The sequence below is a fragment of the Kogia breviceps genome, chromosome 4 (assembly GCF_026419965.1).
Source record: "Kogia breviceps isolate mKogBre1 chromosome 4, mKogBre1 haplotype 1, whole genome shotgun sequence".
Lineage (NCBI taxonomy): Eukaryota > Metazoa > Chordata > Mammalia > Artiodactyla > Physeteridae > Kogia > Kogia breviceps.
The window spans coordinates 52,950,454-52,965,091 of record NC_081313.1 but is presented as its reverse complement, the minus strand read 5'-3'; the positions used below and the strand labels follow the sequence as shown (position 1 = coordinate 52,965,091).

Here is a 14,638-nt window from a genome sequence, read left to right as displayed (position 1 = left end):
AAATAAGCGTTGCCTAGCTAAATGTTTAAATTACCTTTTTAGAGTCGCTGGTTATGTTTTGATTTGTTTTTCTTTTTGCCTAGGGGTAGAGGGGTATAAGGGGCAAACAGGATAAAGAAGTCATGAAGGCAAAGAAACAATTTCAGTAATTCTTCATAAAGCTAGAGCTAAATTGGATAACCTGTACTTAACCCAACTGATGATCTTTTCACCTCTAAATTTAAAAGATTTCCTACACCCTTCCTCAAATAAATTGCTAATCTCATCTTGGCCAGTTGCCTGTTATACAAGTCTTTGGTAAGCACTACTCTGATGACTCTGAGAAAAGTCAGCAAATGTAATTCACCAGTTTTTTAAAGCCCTTGAAAAAAAGAATCCACCTAAGGACAAGAGAGGTTGGGCTGTAACAATTCACCTATGCCTACTTAACCTTTGCCAGCTGAAACAAAAAAAAAGAGAGAGAGAAAGAAAACCGCTACAGAAATCTGTGTTAGGAAAGAGAAACGGGCCAAATTAAATAGTTCTTTCCCGTCAATAGTTTCAGTCACAACATTTAAATGGCCTTAAAATAGAAATTCCAGCAACTAAAATATTAAAAGCCAATGATTATGTTTTGTTTGTTTGTTTTGTGGTACGTGGGCCTCTCACCATTGTGGCCTCTCCTGTCTCAGAGCACAGGATTCGGATGCGCAGGCCCAGCGGCTATGGATCACGGGCCCAGCCGCTCCACGGCATGTGGGATATTTCCAGACCGGGGCACGAACCCGTGTCCCCTGCATCGGCAGGCAGACTCTCAACCACTGCGCCACCAGGGAAGCCCAATGATTATGGTTTTTACACTTGTTCTTTATGTCTATTTTGAAGCCCAATCCCATCCTTTTCTTAAAAACAAATATTTACTGGATAATGAATTAGGATGTTGGCAAGCAGTATCAGGAAAGAAATGCAACTTTGAAAACAAAAATAGAAATTTAAAACATTCTGAAAACTGCTACAAGGGTAACACAGGGGTCTGCTGGGGTGGTGGTAACACTCTGTGTTTTAAATCTTGGTGTTGTTACCTGGGTATAGTCAGTGTGTGAAAAAGTTCATTGATATCTGCATTTTTTGGATATGTGTTACTCTTACAGAAAAAAAAACATCACTCAGATCTTTGGGATAATATCAAACTTAAAATAGCTGTACTTTTCTGTATATATGTTATACCTCAATAACAAGATTTTGTTTTTAAGTTTAGGGAGTGATTCTTCAAAAAGCAGCAGGCTAGGGCTTCCCTGGTGGCACAGTGGTTGAGAGTCCGCCTGCCGATGCAGGGGACACGAGTTCGTGCCCCGGTCCGGGAAGATCCCACATGCCGCAGAGCGGCTGGGCCCGTGAGCCATGGCCACTGAGTCTGCGCGTCCGGAGCCTGTGCTCCGCAATGGGAGAGGCCACGACAGTGAAAGGCCTGTGTACCGCAAAAAAAAAAAAAAAAAAAAAAAAAAAAAAAAGGCAGCAGGCTATACTCACCTTCAAGCTTAAGCACTAAATCCCGCCTGGCCACAAAATGGCCAAATCATTCAGTATGAGTTACCGGAACTGAATTCCGAAGGCATGTTTTAGCCCTGTAATTTTGACTGCTTTAATACTGTGTTTACATTATACATTATACACAGAATCATGGAAAATAAATAAGTGCAATCCACTTTCTGTAGAATTACTTGTATGTATCTGAGTAGAGAGATGTTAGGCTGAAAAAATTGGGGTGCCCTTTGCCCACTTTTCAACTGAATTGTTAGGGCTCTAGAATTCTGTTAAAGCCAACAGAGAAATACATCCTTGTAAACTGGGAGGGACACACAAACAAAAGGTAAGGAGAATGAATGCTTTTCAGATAGTTTTGCAGCATTACATAGGACCCTAGTGCTGTGGAGTTAGGTGGCAGGAGAGTGGGATATAGGTCAAAGGAGGTCTCTGGCACAGGAGGCAGAAGAACATCACCACGGGTACTGTGGTTGCCTTCCTTTTGAACCCTGAGAAATGCTGCTCAGTACAGGGTGTCGCCGGGGGGGAAAGGGCGGAGCCCCTCCTAGATGGTGGTTCAAAGGGCGTGGTGTGGTGGCTAAGCGCAGGGACTAACTGGGCTTCACAGCGTACTAGCTCCGGACCTCTTGCAAGTGATTTAACTTCTCTGTGCTGTCTGCCAAAGGCAGTGAACTGTGCACAGGTGTGCCAGGTAGACAGATCATGTTGTAAGTGTAGCCCCAAAATGCAACCTCAGACTCAGCCTGAACCTGAAGGGAACTGATCGTTTGGAATATGGGAAAACTTTACCCTTTGAGTGTGATATACAATGTCATAGCTTTGTCCTGTAAGCTGACAAGTGCAGTCCATAGGAGTTTAGATTGAACATCAAAGACATGGAGTTAAACAATGACCAGAGGAGAGGTGAAAATTCATTTACCTGTCCATTCAATGCCTTCCTGATGATCCACACCATGTAGGTGTTTATCTAGTTATGTCTAAGACCTGCAGCTCAATCTGTTTTATCCTTTGATAAGGTGAGTGTGCCTTGAACTCACTGAGGGACTTTCTGCTTTCCTTCACGAGTGGTCTGTGCGCTCCACTACTGGTAACGGAAGCAACTAACTGTGGTAAAAATCGAGAAAAGGTAGAGGCTTTTTTCCTACACCTTAGAAACACCCAAAACCTGTAGCAATTTTTAGAATCTTTGACTTTTCTATCGTTTTCCCTTTTAAAGGCTTATGTTTCTCATGATGTTGCTTCCCAGCAATCCTAACTTCATGCCCAGTAAAAGTGACAGAAGTTTTGGTTTTTCAGGTTTACCCACTGTGTTCTGTTCCTGAATCTGGGTGCTGGTCACACAGGATTGTCCAGTTTGTGGAAATTCATCAAGCTGTACGCTTGTGAATGTATGTTGTATTTCAATGAAAAGTTTTATACACATGCGTACACACACAAGTACACGCAATTTTTAAAAAAATTGGCAGCCTCCACAAAAAGGAAGTAGTTGCAACTGCCAGGTATGGTCCAAGGGCACCACGGATGGAAAGGGTCTGGTCCTCCTTCACCACCTCAGCTATGTCCATCACAGGCAGCCAGGAAGGATAGTTAAGAACAGGGATCCCAAGAGCCAGACTGACTGGGTTCGAATCCTGGCTCCCATTTTACTCTAGCCGTGTGATCCCGTGCAAGCTTCAGTGGCCTCGCCTTCTAAACAGCCATCAACAGTACTACCCTCCTGCTGTGTTAGACCTAAACGGTCTCCGAAGAATCCCAGCTCGCCCAAGAACCGCCAAGAGTCGAGAGTCGCTGCAACACGCAAGAGGTTTATTAGGAGCCGGTGCACCGGAGTTCCTTGGTCCTCACGCAGGAGGCCGAAGAGGAACCCCCCCAAGCGGAATCACATACATTTTATAGCTTTCATTTTTCATTATGCAAAGTGTGGATATATCAAGGGTTTTTTTCTCATTGGTTTGTTTGTTCCTGGACCGGAGTGGGGACTTGGCTCTACTTCCTTGATTGGTTGGCTGTCGGATGCCTACTTTACATTTACCGGAGTGGGGTCTTGGCTCTAGTTCCTTGATTGGTTAGCTGTCGGATGCCTACTTTACATTTTCGTGTTTTTGTGGTGGGGGGTTGAGTCACATGAGTTATGGTTGGCTAGGGCGACCTTTAAACTCTGGCTTAATCATTCTTATCACCCGCCATACTGGTTTGCTCGAGGTTTCATCCCCCGCCATACTTGTTTGCTCGGAACGGTTTCTGCCCAGGGGGGACATTCCAGTATCTTATTGCCAGCCGAAAAAGCTTAAAGCTCAAAAGTATCGATAGGGAAGTAGGGGTGTAAGTATAGTTAAGGCCCTACAGCTGTGAGGAGTAAAGTTGTTAGTCCTGTGTGTACAGAACCTAGAACCAGGTGGACATGTGTCAGGGCTGCATAAGTGTCAGCTGTTCCATGATTTGTAGGAGCACTGCTTCCATTCCTAGAGACTTCTTTACGTCTCCCTTATACCATACTTCTTGGCCTATCTACCTACTTTCATGTGGGGAGATTCAAGTGTACAGGAGAGGGTAGGGTTAATCCTACTCCTCAGACGGAGAATATTATTCCCACCCATCAGTTTATTTACTTGCATACCTAACTTTCGACACCCCTTCCCTGTGTCCAGCCCACCTCTCTAATGTGCCTGATGGATATTCAGCTATTTGTACGAGCTCCCGGAAAATGCAAGTTGTATGATGTGCCTGTATTTTTAATCGACATTACGAGCATGGTAGTAAAGAACTGAATTTGTTTAAGCTTTGTTTGTCCACACAGTAATATGTTTTAGGCTCCATCCACATGGCTGCTTGTCCTTTCAAGGCTGCTGCTTCTAACTGCTAGATGTTATGTTATGTACCCTGTTTCTCCAATCACTCTCTCAACTGTCTACACCCACGACATCCCCAAAGTTTCTGGGGTAACAACAATGCTGCAAGAAGTATCTGTGTCCTCCAACAGAGGCCAGTTCTTTTGGATCGGGATTGCTGGTTTGTAGGGCAGACTGTGTCTAGTTTAACTAAGAACTGTCATTTTACTACCCAAAACAGCCTGATCACTCTATGGAATGTCTGCACCAGACCATTTCATTATAAGAACAATCTTAATGAGGTTATCCCCCCGCTGTATGGATGAGGAAACAAGAGACTTTCCCTCGGCCACACAACTAATACACAGAACTTGAGAACAGTCTGCGTGATGGCAAAGCCCACCTGCATCCCACCAGGGACAGCCATACAGGAGCATCCCTTCCATGTCACCTATTCCCTTCATTCCGGTCTGGCCCATCACATTACCTTGTGCATTCTCCCAATGTTCACGCCCATACTCAAGGTTTAAAAAGCCCTTTCTGGGACTTCCCTGGTGGCCCAGTGGGTGGCACTCTGAGCTCCCAATACAGGCGCCCAGGTTCAATCCCTGGTCAGAGAACTAGATCCTGCATGCATGCAGCAACTAAGAGTTTGCATGCTGCAACTAAGAAGTCCGCATGCCACAACTAAGACCAGGCGCGACCAAAATGAATAAATAATAAATAAATTGTTGTGTTTTTTTTTTTAAAGCTTCTTCCTTCTTTCAGGGCCCTGATGAAAACCCACCAGCTCCAGGAAGCCCTTTCTGACTGTGGCTCACAGATGTCTTTTGGTTCAAAATCAACACCCCTCTGATATTGTTTACCAAACAATTGATTACTGTCTCTGCATTATTTCTTTGCCAATTACATTACATTCTTGAAGGTAAGAACTAAATCCTACAAGTTATATTCCTCCATGCCTACCACACAGATGAGTATATGACATTCAAAAATAAGTATAACTGTACAGACTTTTAACAATGCAGACATTCTACCTCAAGCATCATCTGGTCCTAAGCCCTTATCTTACAAGATGGAAAAAAAAAATCCTCAAAAAGTTAGCTAATGATTACCTGATAACCATAATAAGAGTAATCATAATTTAAAGGATAGCTACAATTTTTCTGGCACTCATTAAGTGCCTATCTCTGCGGTAAAAACTTTTCATACAATCTCTCATTTACTCCTCAAACAAATCTCATGAGGTGGATATTATTTTGTTCCCAGATGAAGAAACTGAGGCTTTCTCAGGGTGATTAAGTAACTGCCCCAAAGTCATAGCTATTAAGCTGCAGATATAAGATTCACACCTACTTTAGCTGGGACCAAAGGCAATTCATAGATGGCTGATGTACAAACAAACAAACAAAATCTATAAGCTGCCTCAAAAATTCCTGTCATCAATGTATCACCCCTAAAAGCCTTTGTAAATAAAAAAGTTTACGTAGTACAACATTTTATATGACTAATATATTCCCAGAATAATTATGGCAACCAATCTTCCCAGCCCCTTCCCCATCTTTCTACCTCCTTAAATATAGTGACAAGTATTACATTCTCCAAAAGAGAAGAAATTATTCTTTAACACTTGAAATTCCTGGGACTAGGAGGGTGTTAATTACCATCCAGAAACTCAAAGCATAATAAGGCTCAAAAATGTAGATTTTTGGGCTTCCCTGGTGGCGCAGTGGTTGAGAATCCGCCTGCCGATGCAGGAGACACGGGTTCGTGCCCTGGTCCGGGAAGATCCCACATGCCGCGGAGCAACTAAGCCCGTGAGCCATGGCCGCTAGGCCTGCGCGTCCGGAGCCTGTGCTCCGCAACGGGAGAGGCCTCTCAATGTAGATTTTTTTTTTTTTTTTTTTGCGGTACGCGGGCCTCTCACTGTCGTGGCCTCTCCCGTTGCGGAGCACAGGCTCCAGACGTGCAGGCTCAGCGGCCATGGCTCACGGGCCCAGCCGCTCTGCGGCATGTGGGATCTTCCCGGACCGGGGCACGAACCCGTGTCCCCTGCATCGGCAGGCGGACTCTCAACCACCGCGCCACCAGGGAATCCCCCAAAATGCAGATATTTTAAAGTCTATCCCCTTAGTACTTGAAAAATCAACCTATTTTCTTTTGCTATTATATAGAGAAACACAATTCCATGATTTCCATGGCTTTTATTCTACATCATCTTTGCAACTATGAATTCTGGTCAATGCAGCCTCTTGCCCCCTCTGAACAGTGGGTTTCTAAGGTCTCAGAGACATTTACTCTTCAGAGAGATAAAAATGAAAAAAGGATCAATCCTAAAAGGTTTATAGTAGTGAGAAAAGAAGACCATCTGTTCTGAGATAGCTCTGGGCTGATTTTCCCAGCAGGGGAGCCCAGGTTTTATAAACCTTATTCTCATTAGAAAAAGGTAGAGAAATCGCTGAGAGTTAGTATAAACGACTTTCAAGCCCTAAGGCATATTGAAACAATGTATCTTAGAATTATAGGCAGGGGTTTGGTTAGCTGGGATATCTGTCTATTTGGGGAGTTTGGTTTGTTTTTTAAGAGGATAGAATATTACAGCACTTTCTGGTTTTCAAATGTATTAGATGCTATGCCCACCGCTACTTACTGTCACATGCTCAAAATTTCAATACAGTCTGTACGAACCTATTTATTCTGGATCAGCAAAGCTTCCAATGAAAAATGACAGTTCATCTAGAATAAATCTTCATTATTCTTTTGTGCTGAAATGCCAGGAGGTTTAAAAACTAATCCTCTGTACACTCTCGTGTTATCTTCTGTCCACCTCCTGTCTCCCCAGATCGTGTCCCCGACGCTCCCATATCAAATTGATTTTTATTTAACAGAAGCCTTTACCAGCTCCACAAATAACTGCTCTGTGGTCTTTGAACTATTATTCCTATTGCCCGTTTTCTTTACTCTTTGTTCATTTAATGTGTTATAGCATTCATACTGGGGGATAGACAGGTGAGCATATTCTCCAAACAAAAGACATTTTAGAAATTCCCAGTGGACAAGTTTAGTCCATCAGAGGTACTTACCTTTGATTTCTCCCTAACTCTTTAACTCTTATTCAAATAAAACAGATTTAAATAAAACAAAGGTACTTACCTTTAAATAAATCAAAGGTACTTACCTTTGATTTCTCCCTAACTCTTTAACTCTTATTCAAATAAAAGATTGTTTTCCTATATTCAAAGCACTTTCAAAGGCTTTCGAAGACTAAGATTAAAAAAATTCAGGCTAAAAAAAAAAAAAAAAGCCAACTCCTTGAGCAGAAAATGAGCACCTTATTTCTGGTCCATATTTTCCCCCATAGCTTTAAAGTAAGTAATTCTGTTTTAAAAATTAACATCCATTGAAGACACTGATAGAAGGCCGCCCAAAAATAATGCCTTGCAAGTCGTGAGAAAGGATGCCTCTTGTAGAGGGATTTTAGGATTGAGAAATGCTATTCAAAAATCTCAGGCTAAACGGTTAAGTATCTAGTTACAAATAGCCTTGATGGAAGAGAAACATAATTCCATAATTTGATCAAGGGAACATTTAATAAACTCTCATTTAATAGGAGAGAAAACCTTGAGCAACGGGGGCTCAGTGATAAGTGGCTGCCCACGGCCATAGAGCTGGTTTATGACAAAGCCCAATGTACAACCCAGTCAAGGATATTCTTCCGGCCCCTCCGTATTGCTAATGGGAAACCAAGTATCTCTCTACTTGATCACACTTCTTCCCAGATTACAATGCCGACTCAACAAAATCAGTGTTCTCAAAAGATTTGGCAGCTGGTTTACTGTAAATTGTTACTGACCCGGGCTTTTTTTTTACTACAACTCAGATTGAGTTGAAGAAAATACAGTGCAGATTCTAAGCACTAATGTACTTATAACAAAAGGTCACTTGCTACACTGATGCATATTTCCGTTTGCTATTTGTTGTCTAAGTAACCTATGGACACAAGAAATGTGGTTTCCCCCATCAGTTCCTAATATTAGGGAAAAAATTTAGGCCTTTCTCAAATTCCTAGTCCTGCAGTATTTGGGGGAGGAAAGGATTTGACCTTTGAAGCCTATTTGTTAACACTGGCTGAACCTATTCACACAACACATTAAGGCACCCCAGTTTTCTTTATAGCAGTTTAATGAGTTCCTCTTCGAGTGTGTCCAGAAAAAGAAGCCATGATTCTCACTCAAGACAAAGTGGAACAACAAAAAGACTCAACAGAAGAAACACAGCTAATTAACAGTGTAATATACAACTCTTTGCATGGGTGAGGCACAGTATTTCTGAAAATGCCAAGCAGAATGAAATGAACACAGGAAAAAAGAAAGAGGAGGAACAAAAGCACTCACTGAGTTGAGTCCTTAAAACACCACTGACCAAGACATACATGCTGGGTATAATAGTGGATTAACCACTTTATAAGCGGTTAAGCACATTAACAGTGTGCTTAACCACAGGATGTTTTAGTGCCTCATTAATGAAAACTCTTAGGCGGGGTCTGAGAAGGACCTGGTGTACTCTGAGCTGTGCTCTACTTTAGCAAGATTCACATGATGAATCCATTCGCCTTATTCAGAGCTAGTTTATTTTTTTCCCTCACATACTAACAGAACTTTCATAACTTCATCACAAGGATCCTGAGCCAAAGTGAGTTGTCTGGAGCTTGGGGGTGGGGGGGCACCCCAGGTACTTAATATAGGTAACAAAAGGCTATGACATTTGGAGTCCACTCTCAAATACTACCACACAGGCAGTGTGATATTATGTATTGGTTAAAATTATATCCTATACCCAGTCAGTAGCCCTGATCAGGATTGACTCCCCCTCCCCCAGGGTGGTCAACTAGCATTACATCAGAGGTATCTGTATCTCAGTCACACCCGAGATTTTGCTAACTGGCATACTGAAATGGGTTTTCATTGCCGAAATCAAAATCAGTGTTCTCAGGATGTTAGAAGCAGGATTTCATTGTTGAAACGAGCGGTCTTTAAGGTAAGTGAATCGGCAAAGTCAATTTAGAGATATTCTCTACCCTTGCATGAGCAGCACATAAGAATCTATGAAGGTCTGTAACTTGGACCCTTAGGACTGGCACCCGAGGCTCAACTATTATGTCCAGCAGCTGGGGCACAGAAGCCCCACTGCATGATGCCCACCATAAAAATGAGAGAATCCTGCCTCCGGAAAGTTGTCAGGTCATCAACCTTAAGTGGAACCTTCCAAGGAGATTTGGCTGGAGCACTTAAAGGGCCTGAGAGCAGGGATTTCACTGAGTTTATAGGACAGGCTGCAGGAATGCTTTGTGCCTGTTTGCCAGGAAGTGTCTGTTTAATAAAAGTCTGTGTGCAGCAGAACTGGCCTGAGACTTACTTGAGCTGTGTGGGAACAGCAAATCCTTGCTCAAAACTTCAGCCACTTTTCTGTAAGACCATAAGAGTTGGGCATGACCAAAATGACTTAAGACTATTCTCAACGAATATATCACACGTGGAACTGCTGTGCTGGAGCCCACCCACACCAGCTTGGTAAATTTCCAGGAATTTTACAAGCCAGTTGTTAAATACAATCATTAATTGATTTTAAAAAAATCTAAACTTCCAATGAAATACATTATATTGAAAACAAAGGTAAGAGATACTCCAAATTGGTTCACTTCCTAATTTTCTGCTATATTTTCACTAGGATTTGTGTCAATTGGAACTGTATATGTTAGAGCTCCACTGGGCATCTCTTCTCAGCTCTGAAGTCGCTTCTGTCAAACTGCTGTTTGAAATTGGCTGCGGTGGGAGTATTTACACCACAGAAACCAGCAGGTGCTACTTATCAGGGTTTTGCTTGTTTTCAGGTCTGGTGCTTCAAAGGCAGAACTCCCTTGGTGTGAATGGCCTTCGATTAATAGAGAAGACTTTGCCTCCTCTAAAGCCTTCAAATGCACCAGCATAAATAAAAACCCACAACACCCTTTTCCTCACAAGGACCACACCGCCATGCACCATGCGACAGGACACACTCACTTTTGAAGCAGCTGGGTCCACTAGTCTCTGGCGATGTCGGGCTGAGTTGAAATGGCTCTTCGGAGGCTGCCCTTCCTGACAGGGAATGGAAGATGGGGATGAACGAGGTGGAAGAGGAGAAGGTAGCGTGGGATGATGGGAAAATGGTCGGAAAAGGGAGAGGGACAGCATTTAACGGCACTGTACTTGTCTGTTTCAGCTAAAATCCAACAATAAAAAGACATGACACGATCTTCCCCCACAGAACCACATGCCACGTGCAAGTCATGTTATTAAAAATAGCCTTGTATGTGCATGTGTGTGATAAAGTCATGAACACAGCCCAGTATCACATGTCCCATCAAATCTGCACTTTCCTGTTAGCTGGTATTGCCCCTAATTATATTTCAAGAATACTAAGGAAAACTGGAGCACGGTTTCCCTGAACATGAAGTCAATCTTCCTAGAAGAGCAGAAGGCAGGAAGGGGCATTCTTAGACATTCTTAAGGGCCGCCCATTTGGATATCACCAAAAAGACACGGAAATCACCGTCTTCCCCCAAACCATGAAAACTCTCTTGCCTCAGAAGCTCCTCTCTTCTTCATCCTGGCAGAATTCCTGGTGTCTGGCAGCCACCAAAAACTTTGCCCCTGAATGCAGTTAAATTGTATTGGATGGAACAGAGATCGAGCATTAAGTTTATAAACTAACCTGTGTAGAAGGGTGGTCATTTCCTTAGACAAACCCTTGTATATATATATTGGACAAATGGACCACGTAGAAAGACTTAACACCCCCCATCACTCATTCCATGTCAAACACACAGACACACACAGACACACACACACACACACACACACATACACAAGCAACTGTATTTTAAAGGAAAAGTCTGGTATAGGGGCCCCCATGAATGGTATAGAGTTTCACTTCTCCATCTTTCAAAGTTGGATAACAGTCAACAAGAATCGAAGAAGCAAGCACAATCCACTGTGAGCACTGACTTCAAGGATAGGGAGATGAAAGCAACAGAGAGATGGTCTCAGAAAACCCCTGGGCATAAAGCCCCTGGTCCAAGTGAGCATCTACCTAGGGAGTGAAATATCTGTCAGATGAGTATTAGCATCTGCTCACAGAGGAGAGTGAAAAGACCTCTACTTAGGTAAAAATGCAATGTCTATATTATAATACTTGAGAATTCTTTTCTTTTTTTCTTCTAAGAATAACAGCTCTGTTACTTTTAACACATTGATCAATCACACCCACTTGAATTGCCAACAATCACTGCTTCGGTATCCAAAGTGTAACGCTTACCTTTCAAAAAGGAAATGTTATAAGTAGCAGATTGCACGTCAGGATTATGTTTTTCCTACTAACTGCCCTGCCAACAAGCATTCTTTCCCTACCCTCTTCTGAAAAAAATGCAAGGCAATAGTTTTAAATCTCGGTTGACCTAGAAAATGTACCAAAGCTTTGACAGCAGAAATTGTTCTCATTAATTCACTGAATATTTGGCAAAACAAAATAAACAAAATTGAGTATGATTTCCCATTCAATAGAATCAATAGATTTTACATGAGAAATAGTTTTTTAAAATCAGATTATTTATTTAGCTTGATTTGAAGCCTCCTTTAAATTTAATGGTTTATCAGAAAGTGGTTTAATGCTTTTTCTCCTAATAAAAAGTTATCAGATGTAAATAAATACTTATCCTCATTAATATATCTGGAGAACTATCTGCCCTTATCAACCTCCCTATGGAATGATTACAACCAATTTAAGAGTTCCAGTGCACAGTACCAGGCTCCCACTCATCAGGAAAAAAATTAATCTTGGTGTTAAATACATAATTACAGTCAATGTGCAAATTAACTAAATCCTGAGCCTGTGGCTTATTGCTTTTCTTCTGACTTCAAGGTGAAAAATGTTATATATTTTTTAATTAGCTAATTGCACTATGAACTCAGCAGGGGGCAGATGTTGATATTAAACTGTGACTTTCAATCTTAAACTCCCATTTTGTGAAAGGCTGGTTTAAAGAGAGAAAGCACATTCTTCAAGGGGAATGGAGGGGGCAGGTGGGTTTTTAAAACCGGGTCTCCACTTTGTCTCATTTATTATGAAGTACAATGACTCTGTAACAATAGTCTGCTTGTGATGAACAAATAGGCCTATGAGATAATCAATATATTCACACAGATTCCAGTAATACATCTTAATAGAAACCAAAGAACAGCCTGGAGGATTAATGTCATTTTAATGAATTGCTTATGGAATAGAAATAAAGGGATTCTGAACAGCTCAGAGCAAGTTTTTCTCCATATGACTCATGTCTTAAACTCATCTTAATTTTCAAAAATAGTCACACTGTATTCCGTTGTTGACAAAAAACGTTGGTGGTGGTCGGTGGCTTGTGTGTTCTAGAGTTACTGAGGCTTTTTAGAAAGGTGAACATAGCTATGTCCTAGATAGGAACCTATGAGAAGAATTTAATTCATTAGAAACTGGACATGTCACCTTCTTCACTTTAGGGAGACCTTCATTTAAAAGCTTTCCTTTCTTATTACAGGCCAGATTCCCTCATACAGCCAGGGAAGGTATCTGACCATAGCCAGCTCTATGAGTTCCATTGTGAAATATTTTACATTCTTTAAAAAGCAAACAGGGCCCTCAAAAATGGTATGGTAGGAAAGCAACATCTTTATATAACAAATTTGTATGTAGAGCTTTCCATGTTCAAGAAAAACATTAAATTATATCTCTCAGGCCAACATTAAAGACAAAATTTGTGCCTTCATTTTCTTCCAAAATTCTTAGTCCCAAGAATTCATTTCTCCTCCTGAATGACAGCCTTCAGCCTCTGGTATGTGTCATTCCAGTCTGAGACATAAGTCTCCCGGTACCATTTACCTCCTGGCTAATGCCATCAACATCAGCAAAATAACAGAACCGACCTGGGTGGGCCCCACGGGGCTCTCAACTGAATGGCTTATTTACATATGTAAATAGGGGCTCTTTACTACCAGGGGAGGGTGCAGAAGGAGGAGGGCTAGATTCCTCACCATTAGTTTTGTGGAAACAGAAGCAAATTATATTGCTTAGGTTAACTTATCAAAATCATTTGCTGTGATCATCACCACTAATAAAAGCACTCAGTTATGTAAATAAACTATTGAAAGATGACAAAAGAAGTGTTGACATGTACATAACCTGGAAACTTAATGAGGCATATTTCATCTCCATGCTAAATGCTTTCATCAAGACTTCTCCTGTTAAGTAAGTCATTTTGGAAATTATAAACTTCCCTTAACACTGCAGATCATACTTTTTAAAGAAATTATTGTTCCTTAAACATTACAGATCTGATAGCGTAGTACTTTAGCCTAATTTGCATCACATAAACATATTTACAAGAATGTTCTGTGGAAAACAATATATCAGGTGTGAAATAATGGGTGCACAATGAATTTAGTGGCTGACATCAGATTATTTAAATGCCTAACTCTTTAAATCAGGTATAAGTTACTCTGTGTCAAAATTAGAGCCACAAGGAAAATTTAAAACTAACTATCTATAATTTTGGCATTAGTTTCCTTATTTTTTTAAAGAAATATATTATTAGACATTTCCAGCTAGATATTTTAATATAAGAAAAAAAAATAGAAAAATCACATAATTGTTTCGAGGGCTCCTAGAGGATTTCTTAAAAATCCATTCAATAAAAAAAAAAAAAAAAAAAAAAAAAAAAAATCCATTCAAAGGAGTTTTAATTCTGAAAAGAATCACATGCATTCTTGGATAAGAATAAGCATTTTTACCCAACTCTGAGACATCCTTTTGTCTGAATAAATATATTTCACCCCCAGTCGAAGCTCTTACTTAACACTATACTTAAGTACGTACAACAAAGCTACTGCAAACAGGCCCTGGTAAAGGCACCCCTGCACATCAATAAAGCAATTTAGGATCACGCAAAGGCAAAATACTCCATGAAAATAAATCAATTGGAAGAATTCACAAGCTGGGGAGATCTAGCAATTACCAGGTGTATCGAAATAGGGATCAGACACCCAAACGAACATGGAAGAAATGTGCTAGAATACATTTTTGACGATGATATTATAGGCTTCTAAAACTATGGAACCAATCCCACAGTAATTTATGAAAACCTTCATAATTCATAATCTTGTAAAGATGAAAGTACATCATGTTTTTCTTGTCTCTTTTCAAACCCAGGTTTTTCAACG

General features: G+C 41.0%; 1 protein-coding gene across 9 annotated transcripts in view; it reads right to left on the bottom strand.

Moving 5' to 3' along the window:
- MAST4 (microtubule associated serine/threonine kinase family member 4) overlaps positions 1-14,638 on the bottom strand; it is a 574,487-nt gene that overhangs the window by 286,563 nt on the left and 273,286 nt on the right. For 5 of the 9 annotated variants that reach the window (XM_067031060.1, XM_067031065.1, XM_067031056.1 and 2 more), the window contains exon 4: positions 10,412-10,486. The exons of the other annotated variants lie outside the window; for them this stretch is intronic. In XM_067031060.1, the coding sequence (XP_066887161.1) occupies positions 10,412-10,486 (75 nt within the window). The remainder of the gene's footprint in view (positions 1-10,411; positions 10,487-14,638) is intronic. 9 annotated transcript variants of the gene reach the window in all.